Raw genomic sequence first — 21,135 nt, forward strand, 5'->3', positions numbered from 1 at the left:
TGCCAGGGGATCTTCCTCACCCAGGCATCAAACCTGCTTCTTTTGAGTCTCCTATCTTGGCAGGCGGATTCTCTGAACATGGTTATCTTACTCAATTATTTTCCTGAGTTACTTCTAAAAAGTGAAACAGATTTGCTTTTGAAGTTTATCAAAACCAGTAGGCATTCACTTCAAAACAATGAATGCAAGTAGACATCACTTTAAAAAAATGTTTAATGCTTATAAAGCTAAATCTTGAGATGTCTATTCTTGGAATGCTGTGGTTAATTAGGTTTCTGTTAACTGTTGATTCGTTTTTTGTTAAACAGACTGACATTTTATCAAATTGTAATCTACTTTCTTGCTTTAGGTGGACACGCCTGTATTTTGCTTGGGTGACTCAGGACTCTGTGGTGTCTCTAGGGTAGGGTTTGGAGCTTCAGGGAGCTCAGTGAGGATAGAGGATGAGTAGGAGGGCGAATGGCAGGTGTTCTAACCCAGGACTCAACTCCAAGGGGATTTCTTCTTCCTGGTTCCTGATATCGTTGATGTTGTAGTTGAGTCTTGTAGTTGAGGATTACTGTTAGGTGGATTCCAATTAACCAAAAGAATTTTTGCCAGTGTTTTTGTAATTTTTGGCTCCCTTACTCAAGGGACAAAACTTTTAAAATAAGTTCAGCCAAGTTTCTCAGCTTTGGGACAAACAAGATTGCCTTATGGACACATACCACACACACAGACACACACACACACACACACACACACACACACAAAATCACTCCAGATATATTTGTGTCAAATATATATATATATATATATATATACATATATATATATATCAGCTTTTAAATTCTTACTTTGGCTGTGCTTTTAAAAAAAAAATTTTTTTTTATTTAGTTATTTGGCTGTGCCAGGTCTCAACTGGGATCTTAGTTGCAGCATGTGGGATCTAGTTCCCTGACCAGGGATCAAACCTGGGCATTGGGATCATGGAGTCTTAGTAACTGGACCACCAGGGAAATCCTGGCTGTGCTTTTGAGAAGTGCTAATTGGTGCACTAGTGGTAAAGAATCCACCTGCCAATGCAGGAGACGCAAGAGACGCAGGTTTAGCCCCTGGGTTGGGAAGATCCCCTGAAGAAGGAAATAGCAACCTGTTCCAATGTTCTTGCCTGGAAAATTCCAGGGACAGAGAAACCTGGCAGGCTATAGTCCATGGGACCTCAGAGAATCAGACACAACTGAGCGATTAAGTACAATGCTCCTATAGAGTGTTGGCTGGGCACCCACTTGAATTGAAGGCCACCATGTGTTCAAATTAGTTTCAAGGCCCATGTTTCTCCTTTAGGTCTTGAAACAATCAAGAGATCTACTTCCCAAGATATGTGTGAAGAACTAAAGTGTGCCTGGGCAAGAAAATCTACAAGACGAATATAGATTATATTCACTTCATTTAAGTGCAATTGCCCAAGTTATGCATTTTTTTGAGTATTTGGGAGATTGCTGTCAAAATGTCTGATTGGGGTTTTGAGTGATCCAAACAAGGATCCATATATAATACATGGCCGTAGATCCCAAACTTTGTTGCACACTGGTATCACCTGGAGAGCTTATGAAAATCTAGATGCCCAGGTTGTACCCCAGATGGATTAAAATCTGGCAGTGGGAGTTAACGCGTTAGTATTTTAAAAGACTTCTGGGTGATTCCAAAGTTCAGCAAAAATTGGGAAGCAATGGCATATGGAAGTATACAAGTAAGCAATTTGTAGAATACTACTTAAAGAACTCAATTTACAGAATACTTTAATCCACAGACATCATGTGTATCTATATTTAACATGCTTCAACATTATAACGGTAGAATATTTCAAAAATATGAAAAAGAGACATTCTGTAAATCAAAAATTATTTTGTGATCTGAAATATTTCCAAGATATTACAATCCACTCCTTTTTTTTTTTAAACAGGGGAGAAGGAAATCAGAAATATTTATTTTCAGGTTTAAAATCCTTTTCATGAGTACAGAAGCAGAAGAAATACTGAAAGATGAAAGGAAGAAAAGATATAAACAAAGAAAAACTAAAATGATTATTTACTAAGAATTGCAAATGCTCATTTTTCTCAGCACACCTCAAAGCTCCATCCTCTGTTCCTAGGACTTGACGTCATTTTCAAGGGCATGACGGCGAAGGCTCAGGCTTTTACTTTATCAAAACAAATCTGAGGGCTCCTTTTCCCAGCACTCAGTGAAAACCGAGACTGTACTTTTCTTTGTGAAGGAAGAAAGAATAAAGAAGTAAGGTAGGAAGGAAAAGAAGGAAGGAAAGGAGGGAAGGAAGGAGAGCAAATATGTCCTAGTGGTGAGTTCATTTGTCTTTTGAACTGTTCTGTAGTTAAGGTGCCCCTCCTGATTGATCAGTCTTCCACAACAGATTTTCATGTATTAGGAACATTCGAGGATTCTGTCAGCTGAGACTCCTGCTGCTGGTCTGGTAGAGATAACAACTTATAATAACAAACATACGCCAGACCTGGATGAACCCTCCCCACAACCTGCGGGCCTGTTGGGGTCATTCAATTCTGCAAACAGTCCCGTTTCTATAATCTCTTCCTGCCAAGCTATGGGGACAGCACCTGTTGCAAATCTTTGAAAGAACTGCTTATCTTTATCATCAAATTCAACTCCTCGAACCTCAGAGAAATCATCGATTTCATTGATGTCTTTGGCATAAACCACTGATGGGTCTGGCACAAATGGAGGTTCAACTAGGCCGGCTTCCAGGCGAGGAAAATTGATGGTTTTGAAGAAATGGTGTTTCCTGGGATCGTCAGACTTTTCTCTGTGAAGAAAGGAGATGGTCAGCCTGAGACATAGTAACAAACCCAAAGAGGAACTCTTCTAGCAATACAAAGCGTGTGGTATTCTTTTCTGAGAATTACATTTCATTCTCATTGCAAAGATGATATAAAAAGAATAATTTAGAAAAATAACATCTTTAAAAATCACCCAATTCTACCATATGCATACAGTAGCATTTTCATTGTTTGTAAACCACTTTCACTTTAGATGTAATTTTTAGAGTCAAGCAGTCGGCATGACTTTTGTTCATGGTGTTTCAGCAAAATTCAGTGGGGCCAGAACCTGCTTTCCTGCAACTTCCAGTCACATCCCTTGCTTTGTCCTTCAGGGTCAGAGAGAACAAGTTAAGCATGTCTTTCCTCACCTGATCACCACTTACATTTTAAAAGATAGCAGTCATATCTCCTTACTGTTCATATGACACAATTTCTAAGAACCCCACCTACCTCCCCTAACTGCCGCAATAATCTTTAAAGACTTTAACCCATTAGCAATTTTTAGTAGCATAAATGAACATACATTTGGTACTCAAGACTATCATTATTTGTTATCAAGCCCTTCTTCCAAAGGCTAGAAATTATTCTGGTATTTGCCTTAGAATAAGGGGGAAAAGTGTGTTTCTAGTCATGTAACCTTTTGTATTATTTATCTTTTGCTGTGTAACGGATAGCCTCAACATTTAGTGACTTAAAGTAGCAAACATTTGCTATTATCTCACAGTTTCTGTGGGGCAAGTATATAGACTTGGATAAACCAGGCACTTCTGGCTCAAGGTCTCTAGTGACATCACAGTAAAGCTATTGGTCAGGCCTGTGGTTTCATCTGAAGGTTTGACTAGTGGGTCAGTGATAGGGGTAATCTGCTTCCAAGCTCACTGACATGGTTACTGGAAAGTACCCCCCTCACCATGTGAGCCTCTTCTTTTTATTACCTAATCTTGGAAATGACATCTCATTACTTCTACCCTATTCTATTTGTTAGAAGCAAGTCAGTCGGCTCAGCCTATCCTTAAGGGAAGGGGTTACTCAAGGATGTGGACAGCAAGAGGTGGAGATCTTTGGGGATTATATCAAGGGTGGTCTACCATACACTTCTCTTGGTTCTTTTCTTTTAAAGAAAGATATTTATTTGGCTGCACCATATTTTAATTGCTGCATATGGCATATATTTTTTTAGTTGTGGTATGTGAGATCTAGTTCCGCAACCAGGAATTGAATCTGGGCCCTATGCATCGTGAGTGAGGAGGGACCATCAGGGAAATCCCCTCTTGATTCTTCTTAAGTCCAAGTTTTCAAGAAATGTTTAAAAAAGGCGGGGGGGAGCTGTTTTGCGGTACCAGGTTCAAACGATTTTTTTCTTTTGTTGTTGTTTAGTCAGTTTTATCAAAGTATATTCAAGGAATGGGGGTTGGTATCAGATAAGATTTTAAATGTGCCAGAACTAGACTAGAGCTAAATTCTATTCAAGTATATCAGGAATGAACCTCAGGTCTGTGTGTCTTGAAGACAACAGAGGAGTTAGGATGGGACCAGGTGCCATGAGAAAGGAGCTCGTACCACCTTGATGGCTGCTGGCAGGTATGAATGCACTGTACCAGAGGTCAAGAGGGCAGCTTTAAAGTCACTCTGAGCAGATTTAACTTGGATAAAGGAGAGCGCCCAGGGTTCAGTAACCATGGGGAACTTGCCGAGCCAGTCTTCACATCAAGATGCACAGTTTTCTTATGCAGGAAACAGAAAGAAACTCACAAATCTAGACAACAGACTTGTGGTTGCCAAGGGGTGGGGGGAGGGTGGTGGATGGGGAGTTTGGGATTAGCAGATGCAAACTGTTATACATAGAATGGATAAACAACATAGTCCTATTGGGTAACATAGGGAACTATATTCGGTACCCTGTAATAAATCACCATGGGAAAGAATATGAAAAGGAATATATTTATATATGTATAACTGACTTCCCTGGTGGCTCAGATGGTAAAGCGTCTGCCTAATGCAGTCTAATGCGGGAGACTTGGGTTCGAACCCTGGGTTGGGAATATCCTCTGGAGAAGGAAATGGCAACCCACTCCAGTACTCTTGCCTGGAAAATCCCATGGACGGAGGAGCTTGGTTAAGCTACAGTGTGTGGGGTCACAAAGAGTCAGACACGACTGAGTGACTTCACCTAACCTTAACTGAATCACTTTGCTGTATAGCAGACATTAACACTATGCATCAATAGAATGATGTATAGGTTTTAAAATGATGTATAATTTTTAAAATGCAGTTTTTTAAATTGATGATTGTCTCTTTTAAAATTCTTTTTAAAAAATATTTATTTACTTTGTTTTTTTGGCTGCATTGGTTCTTAGTTGCTTGTGGCACAGGCAGTCTTTGTTGCCGTGCACTGGCTCCAGAGTGCTCCGGCTTGGTTGCCCCATGGCATGTGAGCTCTTAATCCCCTGATCAGGGATCAAACCTGTGTCCCCTGCATTGGAAGGCAAATTCTTAGGCACTGAACGACCAGGGAAATCCCCCAAAATACACAGTTCTCAACTAGTATCTCAACTAGGCCCAGATGGCCTTGGTTTGTCCATTAAGAATGACCAACTGCTGCCTTTTTTGCAACTAGTCACAGATAGACAAGGAAACGATGGGCCATGTTGAGGTTTTCCTCATGTTCCTCAACATCTCCTACCAGATGCCCTTAGCGGGGCAGGGCCCATGCCTTTCACCCCTTTCCAATAAATGCCTCTGGTTGCTGATGCTAACAACAGAAGACTAGGCTCTCCAACTTCCGCACCTTTCCCTCTGTGTCTAGGCCACCACGAGGCTCATCATTTGGTTCTTTGGCACGAGTGATGTTTAGCCTCAGTTGTGTAATTAGAAATAGTGTAAAGGTCAGTTGACTCTTAAACATTTCCCTGGCAGCTTTCTTTAGGGCTCTTTTAAAATTTATTTTATTTTTTTAAGTTTTATTTATTTGGTTACACCAGGTCTTAGTTGCACCACATGGGATCTTTATTTGTCTCATGGGAGCTCCAGGTTCCCTGACCAGGGATTGAACCCAGGCCCTCTGTAGTGGGAGTGGGAATCTTAACCCCTGAGCCACTAGGGAAGTCCCTGGTCAGGGTTCTTTTGACCCATCATCATGCTGTGCCCTTTGGACCAATAGAAGAAGCTATTGAAGGAAGCAGCACCTTTTCTAATAGCCAAATCAGCAGCTCCAGGGGGACTTCTCCGGCTTATTAAATACATTTCAGAGCACTAACAGGGGCTCTTGTGTTACCAAACCCCACACAGATTACAATGGATTTTTTGGTAACAGTCAATGAAGAAAAGATACCAGCTGCCCATACACAAGGACCACACTGTGGGGTTTGGTCTGCCAAGAACCTGAATTGGCCTAAAATTGTGTCTTGGAGAAGCGCTTAAGTCAGAGACTTACATGGTTATTTGTCCTTGTCTGCCTATCTGATCAGAATAAATCCTACACAGTACTTAAGTCTTCACTTTTAATTTTATTGGAAAACACCATAGTTGACCCTGTGTGGAGTCCCTGTGAGATGATCAAAAAAGTTCTTGGTCTCTCTGCAAAATTAACTCACAGACCCCACATAAAGGCAAAAGAGGAGATTCCCTTGAGTGATGTCTAAAGAGCAGGGTTTTAAATTTCTTTCAAATGCTCGTGAATGCAACGGGGAGGGGCACACTTGACCTCTCCGCTGTGTAACACTCTGTCTAGGCATTTGCTGTCTTTGGAGGATGCCCACGACATTAATCAAATGTTATCTCGTCTGAATGAATGTTTAAAAAAATACAAAGAGTTGAAACGAAAATGTTGGAAGGTTTTCTCTTTCACTGAACAGCTGGTTTTTATATGCCTTCTCTCTAATGTTGTAAACAGTTTTTATTCAAAACAGTCACAACAACAGATGCTTTTTAAAAAGGTTTCGCTTGACAGAGCAGCTTCAGGCCATGATATGGTGCTTTAAGGTGGCATGTTCCTAAAGAGGTTGGTCAATGTTTCATTTTATAGACTCAAAGTGTGCTTATAAAGTATTGAGATAGATTTTTATTCAAACACAACAAGTGGGTCGTGTTCCCTTCAGGGAGGTGATCTAAAGAGACTGTTCACTTCTTCCACTGCCTTGACCACCGTTGACACATCACATCCTCTCTCCGCCCCGCCTCCCCACCTGCCGCAGGTGCTTGAGATGCAGGATGGCAGAGATGACCAGTGGTCTCCATATTCAGTTCTCTTCTCCTCCTTCCTGGGCAGATAGAAGGCAATACAAGACAGCCTCCTGGCTCTGAGGGCCCAAGGATTCTTTCTGGCTAACAGAAGTGTGTCTGAACTGACCTGTGAAGTGGGTCTGAGGCAGGACAAAGCTAGGTTTTCTACATGCACTCGTGTTGCCATAGCAACCCAAAGCCACAGGTTCCAGTGGAGCTGAAAGATGGAGGAAGCCTGGAGCTTTGAGTCACCGCTCTGAAAGGAAATACGCTGGAGAACCACTGGACATATAAAGGACTTCGTGTGAATGAGAAATAATACTTTAGTTTAAAGTGGCTGAGACTTTGGGATTTGCCTCTTATCACAACATAGCCTGTTCTGACCACACTAAAACAACCATGTTGAAATCTACACAAGAAAATCACTTCCACATTTTACTCCACTTCAATGTAGGGTTTCATCTCATTTCAAAATACTCCTTTGTAAGTTCGGTTATCTTTGAAATGTTTTGAAAGTCATTATAAATACATTTTGTTTCACTATTTTAAAAAATCAGGTCAAAAATCAAAAGCTTGCTTCCATACAAAAGCATCGTAAGCTAAGGTAGCCTTGTGCTAGAGTCTCCATGAAAACTACTCAGAGGATTTTAATTTCACCCCCCAAGTTTTGGTAATGTTAAAAATCAGTCATATTACTTTATGGTTGTAACTTTCTATTTGTTATATGTTTTTAGATTTTGAAAATTCAATCCAAGTAATTTAAGACACATAAGCTCATAGATGAGTTAAAACATTATCTGATATCACTCTTAGGACTACTTAATAATTGCTATCACTTATTGAATGATTCCTAACATACATTATATCTAACCTCCCTGTTGGCTCAGATGGTAAAGAATCTAACCTTGCATATATTATATCTAAGCCTCAAAATATCCCACTAAGTGAGTTAGGGTTCTTCAGAAAAACAGAACCAAAAGGATGTTGAAGGGGTCCGGAATGCATGTCAGTGACATAAAAACTGGGCTTCCCTGATAGCTCAGTTGGTAAAGAATCTGGCTATAATGCAGGAGACCCCGGTTCAATTCCTGGGTTGGGAAGATCTGCTGCAGAAGTGATAGGCTACCCACTCCAGTATTCTTGTGCTTCCCCGTGGCTCAGCTGGTGAAGAATCCGCCTGCAATGCAGAAGACCTGGGTTCAATCCCTGGGTTGGGAAAGCTACCCAACCCAGGTCCCCACTTCAGTATTCTGGCCTCGATAATTCCATGGACTGTATAGACCATGGGGTCAAAAGCATCAGACACAACTGAGCTGTGCTGTAGGTATTTGAGAGTCAACAGATGCAGGTTTTGAAATCCCCTTGTCTGCCTTTAAGATAAGTAGAGCCTTGGAAAACTACCTAACTCATAAATCGTCTCCCCAGGAGTTTCAGAGTTTTGAAATCAGGAAAGATTGACTCATCACCACAGAGAGCAGTCAGCACCACACCTAACTAAGATATCATATCTCCCATCTAGTCTCCTAAGGGCCATTTATCTTTTCTAAAAGTCAACTGCTCTCCCATAAGTGCCCTTCCCCCACCATTTCAAAGAAATCATTTGTTTTCTGGTACATAACCTTCCCATCCACCTTCCCTATTAGGATGGTGTGTAAGCCTGAAATTCTAACTGCCTCCTAGCCACAATTTTCTGTGAACTCCGAGTGTGAATGTAAATAAAAATCTGTCTCTTGTTAATCATCTTTTGGCAGTTTAATTTTCAGGCCTTCATTCCTAAACCTAAGGAAGGTAGAAGAAAAGTTCTTTCCTCTCCCAGCAATATGTATATGATAAAGAGAGAGAGAGAGGTTTATTGTAAAGTCTGGCTCAGGCGACTGTGGAGGTTTGGCAAGTTCACATTCTGCAAGGTAGACTGTGTGGCTGGAGACTCAGGCAAGAGGTGCAGTTCAAGTCTAAAGATGGTGGGCTGGCAGAATTCCCTCTGCTCCCAGGAAGCCAGTTCTTTTCTATTAAGGCCTTCAAATGGATAGCAAGAGGCCCATTCACATAATGAAGAATAACCTGCTTTACTCATGTGGATATATATTAATCTTGCCTAAAAATACCTGCATAGAAACATCTAGAATAATGTTTGATCAAATATCTGAGTACTGTGGCCTAGTCAAATTGAGACATAAAATTAACCATCACACCCACAAAAATCTCAGTTTATATATTAGGATATTGAGACTCAGAGAAAATAATTCAACTGCTGGGGGTAAAATGACCAGCATGTAGCAGAGCTGGGATGTGAGTCTATCTCTGTGACTCAAAAAATCTTGGTTTTCCCCCTTCAGTTCAGTTCAGTCGCTCAGTCATGTCCGACTCTTTGCAACCCCATGAATCGCAGCATGCCAGGCCTCCCTGTTCATCACCAGCTCCCAGAGTTCACTCAGACTCACGTCCATTGAGTCCGTGATGCCATCCAGCCATCTCATCCTCGGTCGTCCCCTTCTCCTCCTGCCCCCAATCCCTCCCAGCATCAGAGTCTTTTCCAATGAGTCAACTCTTCACATGAGGTGGCCAAAGTACTGGAAGTTCAGCTTTAGCATCATTCCTTCCAAAGAAATCCCAGGGCTGATCTCCTTCAGAATGGACTGGTTGGATCTCCTTGCAGTCCAAGGGACTCTCAAGAGTCTTCTCCAACACCACAGTTCAAAAGCATCAATTCTTTGGCACTCAGCCTTCTTCACAGTCCAACTCTCACATCCATACATGACCACAGGAAAAACCATAGCCTTGACTAGACAGGCCTTAGTCGGCAAAGTAATGTCTCCACTTTTGAATACACTATCTAGGTTGGTCATAACTTTTCTTCCAAGGAGTAAGCATCTTTTAATTTCATGGCTCCAATCACCATCTGCAGTGATTTTGGAGCCCCCCAAAATAAAGTCTGACACTGTTTCCACTATTTCCCATCTATTTCCCATGAAGTGATGGGATCAGATGCCATGATCTTCTTTTCTGAATGTTGAGCTTTAAGCCAACTTTTTCGTTCTCCTCTTTCACTTTCATCAAGAGGCTTTTTAGTTCCTCTTCACCTTCTGCCATAAGGGTGTTACAATTATTTGCTGCCGAGGGTGCTATCATAAGTCAGCTTTTCTAATTTTTTCTTCTAAAATATCTTGATCTTATTATTTCATTGTAAGCAATAAAACTTGACTTTTCTCAAAACTGATTTCAACTGTACTTAACATACCTGGCAACATCATATATACTTATTGAATATCTATTGACTGATTGATGATATTTTACAGAGATGTTTTAAAAAGGGCAGAATTTCCCAGAACTATGGCTATCTGTACTGATGGCTTTTAAGTTTTACTTTTACTCCTTTTTGAGTAGTAACTTATTCACATAGCTCAAAATTTAAGAATTAGTAAGTTTACCTAATGAAAATTGTTATTTTGTCAATTTTATCCCTGTCACCAGCTCTCTCGATTTCTCTCTTTTTAAAGTCAGTCAATCCTGGGACTTCCCTGGCTATCCAGTGGTTAAGACTTCGTGCCTCCATTGGAGAGGGCATGGGTTTGAGCCCTGGTTGGGGAACTAAGATCCCATATGAAACACGGAGAAGGCAATGGCAAACCACTTCAATATGCTTGCCTTGAGAATCACAGGAACAGTATGAAAAGGCAAAAGATATGACACTGAAAGATGAACTCCCCACGTTGGTGGGTCCCCAATATGCTACTGAAGAAGAGTGGAGAAATAACTCCAGAAAGAATGAAGAGATGGAGTCAAAGTGAAAAAAATGCCCAGTTGTGGATGTGACTGGTGATGGAAGTAAAGCTCAATGCTGCAAAGAGCAATATTGCGTAGGAACCTGAAATGTTAGTTCCATGAATCAGGGTAAATTAGAAGTGGTCAAACAGGAGACAGCAAGAATGAACATCAACATTTTAGGAATCGGTGAACTAAAATGGACTGGAATGGGTGAATTTAATTCAGATGACCATTATATCTACTACTGTGGGCAAGAAGCCCTTAGAAGAAATGGAGTAGCCCTTATAGTCAACAAAAGAGTCCAAAATGCAATACTTGGGTGCAATCTCAAAAATGACAGAATGATCTCTGTCTGTTTCCAAGGCAAACCATTCAGTATCACAGAAAACCAAGTCTATGCCCCAACCAGTAATGCTGAAGAAGCTGAAGCTGAATGGTTCTATGAAGACCTACAAGATCTTCTAGAACTAACACCCAAAAAAAGATATCATTTTCATCATCAGTCACTTCAGTTCAGTTCAGTTGCTCAGTCGTGTCTGACTCTTTGCAACCCCATGAATCGCAGCACGCAAGGCCTCCCTGTCCATCACCATCTCATAGGAGACTGGAATTCAAAAGTAGGAAGTCAAGAGATACCTGGAGTAACAGGCAAGTTTGGTCTTGGAGTATGAAATGAGGCAGGGCAAAGTCTAACAGAGTTTTGCCAAGAAAACTCACTAGTCATAGCAAGCACCCTCTTCCAACAACATAAGAGAAGACTCTACACATGGACAACACCAGATGGTCAATACTGAAATCAGATTGATCATATTCTTTGCAGCCAAAGATGGAGAAGCTGTATATAGTCAGCAAAAACAAGACTTGGAGCTGACAAGTGGCACAGATCATGAACCCCTTATTACCAAATTCAGATTTAAATTGAAGAAAGTAGGGAAAACCACTAGACCATTCAGGTATAACCTAAATCAAATCCCTTATGACTATACAGTGAAGTGACAAATAGATTCAAGGGATTAGATCTGATAGACAGAGTGCCTGAAGAACTATGGATGAAGGTTCATGACATTGTACAGGAGGCAGTGATCAAGACTCAAGGAAAGAAATGCAAAAAGACAAAATGGTTGTCTGAGGAGGTCTTATAAATATCTGAGAAAAGAAGAGACGCTAAAGGCAAAGGAGAAAAGGATAGATACACCCATTTGAATACAGAGTTCCAAAGAATAGCAAGGAGAGGTAAGAAAGCCTTTGTCAGTGATCAATGCAAAGAAACAGAGGAAAATAATAGAATGGGCAAGACTAGAGATCTCTTCAAGAAAATTAGATACCAAGGGAACATTTCATGCAAAGATGGGCACAATAAAGGACAGAAACGGTATGGATCTAACAGAAGCAGAAGATATTAAGAAGAGGTGGCAAGAATACACAGAACTATACAAAAAAGATCTTCATGACCCAGATAACCATGATGATGTGATCACTTACCTAGAGCCAGACGTGCTGGAATGTTAAGTCAAGTGGGCCTTAGGAAGCATCACTACAAACAAAGCTAATGGAGGTGATGAAATTCCAGTTGAGCTATTTCAAATCCTAAAAGATTATGCTGTGAAAGTGCTGCACTCAATATGCAAGCAAATTTGGAAAACTCAGCAGTGGCCATAGGACTAGAAAAGGTCAGTTTTCATTCCAATCCCAAAGGACAATGCCAAAGAATGTTCAAACTATCGCACAATTTGCACTCATCTCACACACTAGCAAAGTAATACTCAAAATTCTCCAAGCCAGTCTTCAACAGTACGTGAACCATGAACTTCCAGATGTTCAAGCGGGATTTAGACAAGGCAGAGGAACCAGAGATCAAATTGCCAACATCTGTTGGATCATAGAAAAAGCAAGAGAGTTCCAGAAAAACTTCTACTTCTTTATTGACTACACCAAAGCCTTTGACTGTGTGGATCACAACAAACTGTGGAAAATTCTTCAATAGATGGGAATACCAGACCACCTTACTTGCCTCCTGAGAAATCTGTATGCACGTCAAGAAGCAACAGTTAGTACCGGACATGGAACAAGAGACTGGTTCCAAATTGGGAAAGGAGTACGTCAAGGCTGTATATTGTCACCCTGCTTATTTAACTTATATGCAGACTACATCATGAGAAATCCTGGACTGGATGAAGCACTAGCTGAAATCAAGATTGCAGGGAGAAATATCAATAACCTCAGATACACAGATGACACCACCCTTATAACAGAAAGTGAAGAGGAACTAAACAACCTCTTAATGAAAGTGAAAGAGGAGAGTGAAAAAACTGGCTTAAAACTCAATGTTACAAAAACGAAGATCATGGCATCCAGTCCATTACTTCATGGCAAATAGATGGGGAAACAATGGAAACAGTGAGAGACTTTATTTTCTTGGACTCCAAAATCACTGCAGATGGTGACTGCAGCCATGAAATTCAAAGGCGCTTATTCCTTGGAGGAAAAGCTATGACCACCCTTGATGGCATATTAAAAAGCAGAGACATTCCTTTGCTGACAAAGGTCCAAGCCATGGTTTTTCCAATAGTCATGTATGGATGTGAGAGTTAGACTATAAGGAAAACTTAGTGCCGAAGAATTGATGCTTTTGAACTGTGGTGTTGGAGAAGACTCTTGAGAGTCCCTTGGATTGCAAGGAGATCCAACCAGTCCATCCTAAAGGAGATCAGTCATAAATATTCATTGGAAGGACTGATACTAAAACTGAAACTCCAATACTTTGGCCACCTGATGCAAAGAACGGACTCATTGGAAAAGACCCTGATGTTGGGAAAGATTGAAGGCGGAAGGAGAAGGGGACGACAGAGGAGGTGGTTGGATGGCATCACCGACTCGATGGACATGAGTTTAAGCAAGCTCCGGGAATTAGTGATGACAGGGAAGCCTGGTGTGCTGCAGTCTGTGGGATCACAAAGAGTCAGACGGACTAAGAGACTGATCTAAACTGATGACACAGTGCGGGCAAAAGTTAAAATAAAAATAAATTCAATCAATCCTATATATTCCTGGTATACTCTGCTTGAAATAGTCTATGCAACTATTTGAATTATGTATTCTTTTTCTTCTTTTTAATGTATGCTGCTTTGCACCTCAACTTTTCACTTTAAAATGTATTTTGGAGACTGTTGGACATCAAGTGTTCATAGTATTTGAAAGAATTGAAAATACTTAACCACACGATATGCAAATAATAATAAGAAAATACTACTATTATTTAATACCAAGGCCTTATCATCACTCCAAAGTATCCTCCAAATCCCTGTGGCAATGCTGACATCACTAATCATGTCTTTACATAATAGTTACCTGCTTCCTAAGCGTTGCTCTGGTGTCTTAGCCAAGAAGAGTCTGCAAATATCTTTTGCTTCCTCTGTGAAGTTACTGTGTTGGAATCTGACTTCCTCTTTCAGTGTTCTTTGCTTTAAATCCTCTTTACTGACTTTTTCCTTGTAATCTCTGAATGGTGTTCGTCCAGCAACCATTTCATAAATACTGCATCCCATTGCAAACCAGTCCACAGGATAGGAATAACTCGCTTTTTCCATTAGGATTTCAGGAGCCATATAACCATTGGTTCCAGCCTGTAATGCCCCAAGCGAAAAAACAAAACAAAAACACCAATGTGAGTGTAACAGACACAGCTGATGCCTTCCCAATGCCCATTTTCCTTTTCTTTCCTCATTGCTGCTGCTGCTAAGTTGTGTCCAACTCTGTGCGACCCCATAGGCGGCAGCCCACCAGGCTCCCCCATCCCTGGGATTCTCCAGGCAAGAAGACTGGAGTGGGTTGCCATTTCCTTCTCCAATGCATGAAAGCAAAAAGTGAAAGTGAAGTCACTCAGTTGTGTCCAACTCTTCGTGACCCCATGGACTGCAGCCTACCAGGCTCCTCCGTCCATGGGATTTTCCAGGCCAGAGTACTGGAGTGGGGTGCCATTGCCTTCTTCTTCCTTATTGAGGGAACCCTAATTTACTTGCAGTGGCCATGTATCTAACCTGCTCTATTCCCCCACTTTCCCAGTAGCCTCTGGTGTAGTCAGGGCAAGTCACGCAATCCATTTTAGCCAATGAGACATTAAGAGGACTTGGCTGGAGTGCATTATTAAGGAGAGAGATATTGTGACTCTTCAAGTGGGAAAATCAAGAGATTTTGATCTCTTGATCAAAATCAAACCTAGACTCTTTTCAGAGAAGGCAATGGCACCCTACTCCGGTACTCTTGCCTGGAAAATCCCATGGACAGAGGATCCTGGTGGGCTGCAGTCCATGGGGTCACACGGGGTCGCACAGAGTCGGACACGATTGAGCAACTTAGCAGTAGCAGCAGACTCTTTTAGTCTCCTCATTTCATCCTTAAGGTGAAAAATTCACATGGCTGTTGCTAAGAGCCCCTAAATTCTGCTTCTGCTTTTCATTCAAAGATAATAGAAAATTAGATGCATGATTTTTGAAAAGGTTGAGCTCTTTAATGATAATATTGGATGCTCATATAGTAGTATCTGTATATGAGTTTTTTACTCTATTTGGCATGTGATGATATTATTATCAGCCATCTTCGCCTATTTGTCTCTGCACTGAAAAATTAATACAAATATTTTAAAGCAGAAAATTCCACACATGAAACTTCATTTAACATGAATGACTATATATTATAGGCACACTGCTATTGATAATATATACCAAATGATCATTGGCCATATATTTATTTATTTATTTATTTATTTATTTATTTTTAACAGGCTTCTCAGGTGACTCAGTGGTAAAAAATCTGCCTGCCAATGAAGGAGATGCAGGTTCGATCCCTGGGTCAGAAAGATAGCCTGAAGAGCGTAATGGCAACCCATCCCAGTATTTTTGTCTCAGAAATCCCATGGACAGAGGAGCCTGGCAGGCTACAGTCTATGGGATTACAAAGAGTTGGACATTTCTGAGCAACTGAACACACACAAAGACACACACACCACATGCACACACATATATATATTACACATAATACACAATTTACCATCTTACCATTTTAAATGTTCAGTTCAACTAGTAAGTACATTCACATTGTGCAATGAATCTCCTAAACTCTTTTCATCTTTAAAAGCTGAAACTCTGTACCCATTAAACAATTCCCCATTGGCCCTACTCCCCAAGCCCTGGCAACTGCCTTTCTACTTTCTGTCTCTATGAATTTGACCATTCTAGGTACCTCATATAAGTGGAATCACACAGCATCTGTCTCTTCGTAACTGAGCATAATTTCACTCATTCATTCAACAAATACTTAACGAATACCTGCAACATATCTTATATATAATGTATATATTTACATTAGAATGTGTTTTCACAAAAACTAAGCTGCTTTTGTTTAAAGTATAATGTAAAACCTCTGCAGCACTTAAAAATGCTAACAACATCCTAAATGACAATAAGCACCTATTAATACAGAAAACATGAAAACATCAATTATTGACAGAGCTGTGAGAAACAGATGTGCTCTGTGATTTGATTCAGATTTTCAGGAGAGCGGTTAGACACAGAGCAATAGGTAAATGAGATGTATCTACCGTTCTCGTTCTAGAACCACGTCACTTGGAGCGAGTAGCTCAAAGAATTGACTCAGAAGAAAGGGAAAGGAATCTACATCAAGATGTTCATAGTGCCGTTATAGCCACAGGCTGGAAACACCCAAAACCTTTCAATAAAGACGACAGACCAGAGTCACATGTTAATACTAAGAAGTGTATTTATGTAACGGGTTTTGCATACTGTTTGTAAATGTGAATTCAGTACATCAGAAAAGGTTGAAAAATGTTTTTGTTGTTCATTGGGTGATTTTTTTTCTGTCTGGTTGCATAAGTACATACATATATATTTTTTTCAATGTATTTTTGGCTGCACTGGGTCTTCATTGCTGTGCATGGGCTTTCTCTTGTCGTGGAGGGTGCGCTTCTAGTTGCAGCGTCTTCTCTTATTGGAGAACACGAGCTCCATGGTGTGCGGAGCTCAGGGGGCCGTGGGCTCAGTCATTGTGGCACACAGCCTTAGCTTCTCCGTGGCACGTGGGATCTTCCCGGACCAGGTATCTAACCCATGTATCCTGCATTGCAAGGCGGATTCTTAACCACTGGGCCACCAGGGAAGCCCAAGTATATGTTTCTTTTATGTGCACAATGTATGTACTACCTTAGGAATATTAAATTTCAGGGGTGATTTTTTTACATGGATAAGAACAATTTAAAACACAAATAACCCAAGCACTGATTAGGAGTAGTTGGCCCGTGCAAGAAAAGTCTGGAAGTGACTGGTCTGACAGGCTGGTCATGAGTCAGCGTGGCACTGCTGTTTTCATAGGCGTGGACATGTAATTTGGGTGACCTTATGTTCCGGTTTGTCTGGGACAGTCCCAGTTTACATCTGTTGTCCTGGCGTCTTGTCCAGTGTTACATCTGCCCAGAACAAAAGGGTGCTGGAGGTCCTCTGAGGCCCAGGATATAGTCTTACTCATCATTGTATCAAACCAGGTACTTACTCCCAAGTTTCCTTTCCTGCATGCCCCAAAACATGTTTGGTAGGTAAACAATGGTAACAATGGTAACCAGACCTTTTCCATTCAATATCCAACAAATATTTGTGGAGCCACCCCTGCAGCGATTTCTAGGGATACCAAGATATACAAGGCCTGGCCCCTGCCTTTGAGGATTTACAGGTTGGTGGAGACAGATCAAAAGGTTAATTCAATAAAGGAGGGTAAATGCCAAAATGGGAGTGGAAAACAAACAAAGGGAGGCCAGAGGGTGTGTGTGTGTGTTTGTGTGTTGGGGATATTTCACTGAAGAGTGACAGCTGAGTTGAATTATGAAGAAAGAAGCTGTCACACAGAGAAGGTTGTCTGGGTAAAGGATGAGTGCAAGAGTTGGAGTCCAGAAAAATGTGGGGTGCCCAGGGAACTTTAAGGAATTTCTGATTTCTAGAATATAAGATCTGTGAGATGCAATGGTGGGAGGAGAATCTGGAGGGGTAGATGTGGACAGAATTGAGAAATGCTATCTGCCAAGGTAACAAAAATCCATTCCCAGGCTCCCTTTTCTCTTTGTCCCTCTATGTAGAGCCTGAAGGCTAAGTACTCCATCTCCCGGCCTCTGTTGCTCCCAGGGAGGCCATGTGATAATGTGATGAGTTGTATTGAAAGGTGTGCAAGGCAAAGGCAATGAGACTTGTGGAAAGACTTAAAAAAAGGGAAATACATAAAAGATATAAGATGGATTCATGGATCCATAGAGGGAAGGATAGATGGATGCACAGGTGATAAAGCACATATAAAATGTTAATAATATACAATGAAATACTATATAAAAAAGAATAAAGTATGGATAAATGTTACAACATGGATAACCTTAAAAACATTATGCTAAGTGAAAGAAACCAGTCACCAAAGACCATTTACTGTATGACTCCATTGATATGCAGTGTCTAAAACAGGTGATTCCATAGATCCAGAAAATAGATTAGTGGTTGTTTAAGACTGGGAGAGAGCTTCCCAGGTGGCACAGTGGGCAAAGAATCTGCCTGCAATGCTGGAGACACAGGAGATGAGGATTGGATCTCTGGGTCAGGAAGGAGAGCATAGCAACCCACTCCAGTATTCTTGCCTGGAGAATCCCATGGACAGAGGAGCCTGGCAGACTACAGTCCATAAGGTTGCAAGAAGTCAGACACGACTGAGCAACTGGGTAGGAATGCATGCATGCAAGGTTGGGAGAAGGGGAATGAGAGTGACTGTTAATTGACAGGTGGTTTCTTTTAGGGGTGAAGAGAATATTCTAAAACAGTGATAATGTTCACATATCTGTGAATATACTAGAAACCACTGGACTGTACACTTTTTATGGGTCAATTTTATGGTATTTAAATTATATCTCAGGACTTCCCTAAGTGGTCCAATGGTTAAGAACCTGCCAGGGACATGGGTTTGATCCCTGGTCAGGGAACTAAGACTGCACATGCCACAGGGCAAGTAAGCTCATGAGCTGCAACTACTGAGCCCACGTGTCACAACAAAAGATCCCGCATGTTGCAACTGAGAGCCAATGCAGCCAAATGCATATTTAAAAAAATAAATTGTATCTCAGTAAAGCTGTTTATAAAGAAATCTGAGTGCTGAAGAATTGATGCTTTTGAACTGTGGTGTTGGAGAAGACTCTTGAGAGTCCCTCGGACTGCAAGGAGATCCAACTAGTACATCCTAAAGGAAATCAGTCCTGAATATTCATTGGAAGGACTGATGCTGAAGCTCAAACTCCAATACTTTGGCCACCTGACGCGAAGAACTGACTCACTAGAAAAGACCCTGATGCTGGGAAAGATTGAAGGCGGGAGGAGAAGGGGACGACAGAAGATGATATGGTTGGATGGCATCACTGACTTGATGGACATGGGTTTGAGTAAGCTCCAGGAACTGGTGATGGACAGGGAAGCCTGGCGTGCTGCAGTCCATGGGGTCACAAAGAGTTGGACACAACTGAGTGACTGAACTGAACTGAAAGCTGTTTAAAACGTCTGTGGTAAAATCTAGGTAATGGGTATAGAGGCGCTCATTGTGAATTCTTTCAACTTCTCTATGTTTGAAAGTTTTCATAATAGAATGTACAGAGAGGGCTTCCTTGGTGGCCCAGTGGTAAAGAATCTGCCTGCCAATGCAGGAGACACAGGTTCAGTCCCTGATCTTGGGAAGATTCCGCATGCCGAGGAACAACTAAAACCTGTACCACAATTACTGAGCCTGTGCCCTAGAACCCACACTCCACAAAAGAAGCTACCACAAGAGAAGCCAAACCACTGCAATGAAGAGTAGCCCACTCACCACAACTAGAGAAAAGCCCCACAGCAACGAAGAGCCAGCGCAGCCAAAAATAAATAAAACTATATAGAAAAAAAAAGAATGCACAGGGCAAAAAGGAAAGAGGGGCAGGGGAATGTGATGTCAGATGTTACCACACTGGCTGCTAGTTTAATGGGTACATGAGACTCTTCCAGAAAGGTCACAAGGAGGAACCACAGGAGAGGGACATCTGTCTGCCCAGCTCCCTCTCATCTCCCATTGCCATTAGTCAATAGTAACCCTGTATGCTATAACTTATTCTTGGAATCTAAGAAAATACAGCAAATCAGTGGCTATAACAACAGCAACCACAAAAAAGCAGACTCACAGATATAGAGAACAAAATAGTGGTTACCAGTGGCAGGGGGCAATATAGCGATAGGAGATTAAGAAGTACAAACATTAAATATAAAATAAGCTACAAGGATATATTGTACAACACTGGGAATTATAGCCAATATTTTATAATAACTATAAATGGAGTGTGTGTGTGTGTTAGTTGCTTCAGTTTAGTTCAGTTCAGTTGCTCAGTCGTGTCCGACTCTGCGACCCCATGAATCGCAGCACGCTAGGCCTCTCTGTCCATCACCAACTCCCAGAGTTCACTCAAACTCACGTCCATCGAGTCGGTGATGCCATCCAGCCATCTCATCCTCTGTCATCCCCTTCTCCTCCTGCCCTCAATCTTTCCCAGCATCAGGGTCTTTTCAAATGAGTTAGCTCTTTGCATTAAGTGGGGCCAAACTATTGGAGTTTCAGCTTCAACATCAGTCCTTCCAATGAACACCCAGGGCTGATCTCCTTCAGAATGAACTGGTTGGATCTCCTTGCAGTCCAAGGGTCTCTCAAGAGTCTTCTCCAACACCACAGTTCAAAAGCATCAATTCTTCGGCTCTCTGCCTTCTTCACAGTCCAACTCTCACATCCATACATGACTACTGGAAAAACCACAGTCTTGACTAAACGGACCTTTGTTGGCAAAGTAATGTCTCTGCTTTTGAATATGCTGTCTAGGTTGGTCATAACTTTCCTTCCAAGGTGTAAGCGTCTTCTAATTTTGGGGCTCCAATCACCATCTGCAGTGATTTTGGAACCCCCAAAAATAAAGTCTGACACTGTTTCCACTGTTTCCCCACCTATTTCCCATGAAGTGATGGGACCAGATGCCATGATCTTTGTTTTCTGAATTGAGCTTTAAGCCAACTTTTTCACTCTCCTCTTTCACTTTTATCAAGAGGCTTTTTAGTTCTTCTTCACTTTCTGCCATAAGGGTGGTGTCATCTGCATATCTGAGGTTATTGATATTTCTCCTAGCAATCTTGATTCCAGCTTGTGCTTCTTCCAGCCCAGTGTTTCTCATGATGTACTCTGCATAGAAGTTAAATAAGCAGGGTGACAATATACA

At 41.3% G+C, this 21,135-nt stretch overlaps 1 protein-coding gene across 1 annotated transcript in view; it reads right to left on the reverse strand.

Annotated features, from left to right (window-relative positions):
- Positions 1 to 1,785: 1,785 nt before the first annotated feature.
- Positions 1,786 to 21,135, reverse strand: part of GRK7 (G protein-coupled receptor kinase 7) — a 41,557-nt gene continuing 22,207 nt past the window's right edge. The window contains exons 3-4 of the mRNA XM_004003290.5: positions 14,169 to 14,443; positions 1,786 to 2,818 (exon numbers count right to left, since the gene is read on the reverse strand). Coding sequence (XP_004003339.1) covers positions 2,485 to 2,818; positions 14,169 to 14,443 — 609 coding nt within the window. The 3' untranslated portion in view covers positions 1,786 to 2,484. The remainder of the gene's footprint in view (positions 2,819 to 14,168; positions 14,444 to 21,135) is intronic.

The sequence above is a fragment of the Ovis aries genome, chromosome 1 (genome assembly GCF_016772045.2).
Source record: "Ovis aries strain OAR_USU_Benz2616 breed Rambouillet chromosome 1, ARS-UI_Ramb_v3.0, whole genome shotgun sequence".
In the NCBI taxonomy this organism is placed as follows: Eukaryota; Metazoa; Chordata; class Mammalia; order Artiodactyla; family Bovidae; genus Ovis; species Ovis aries.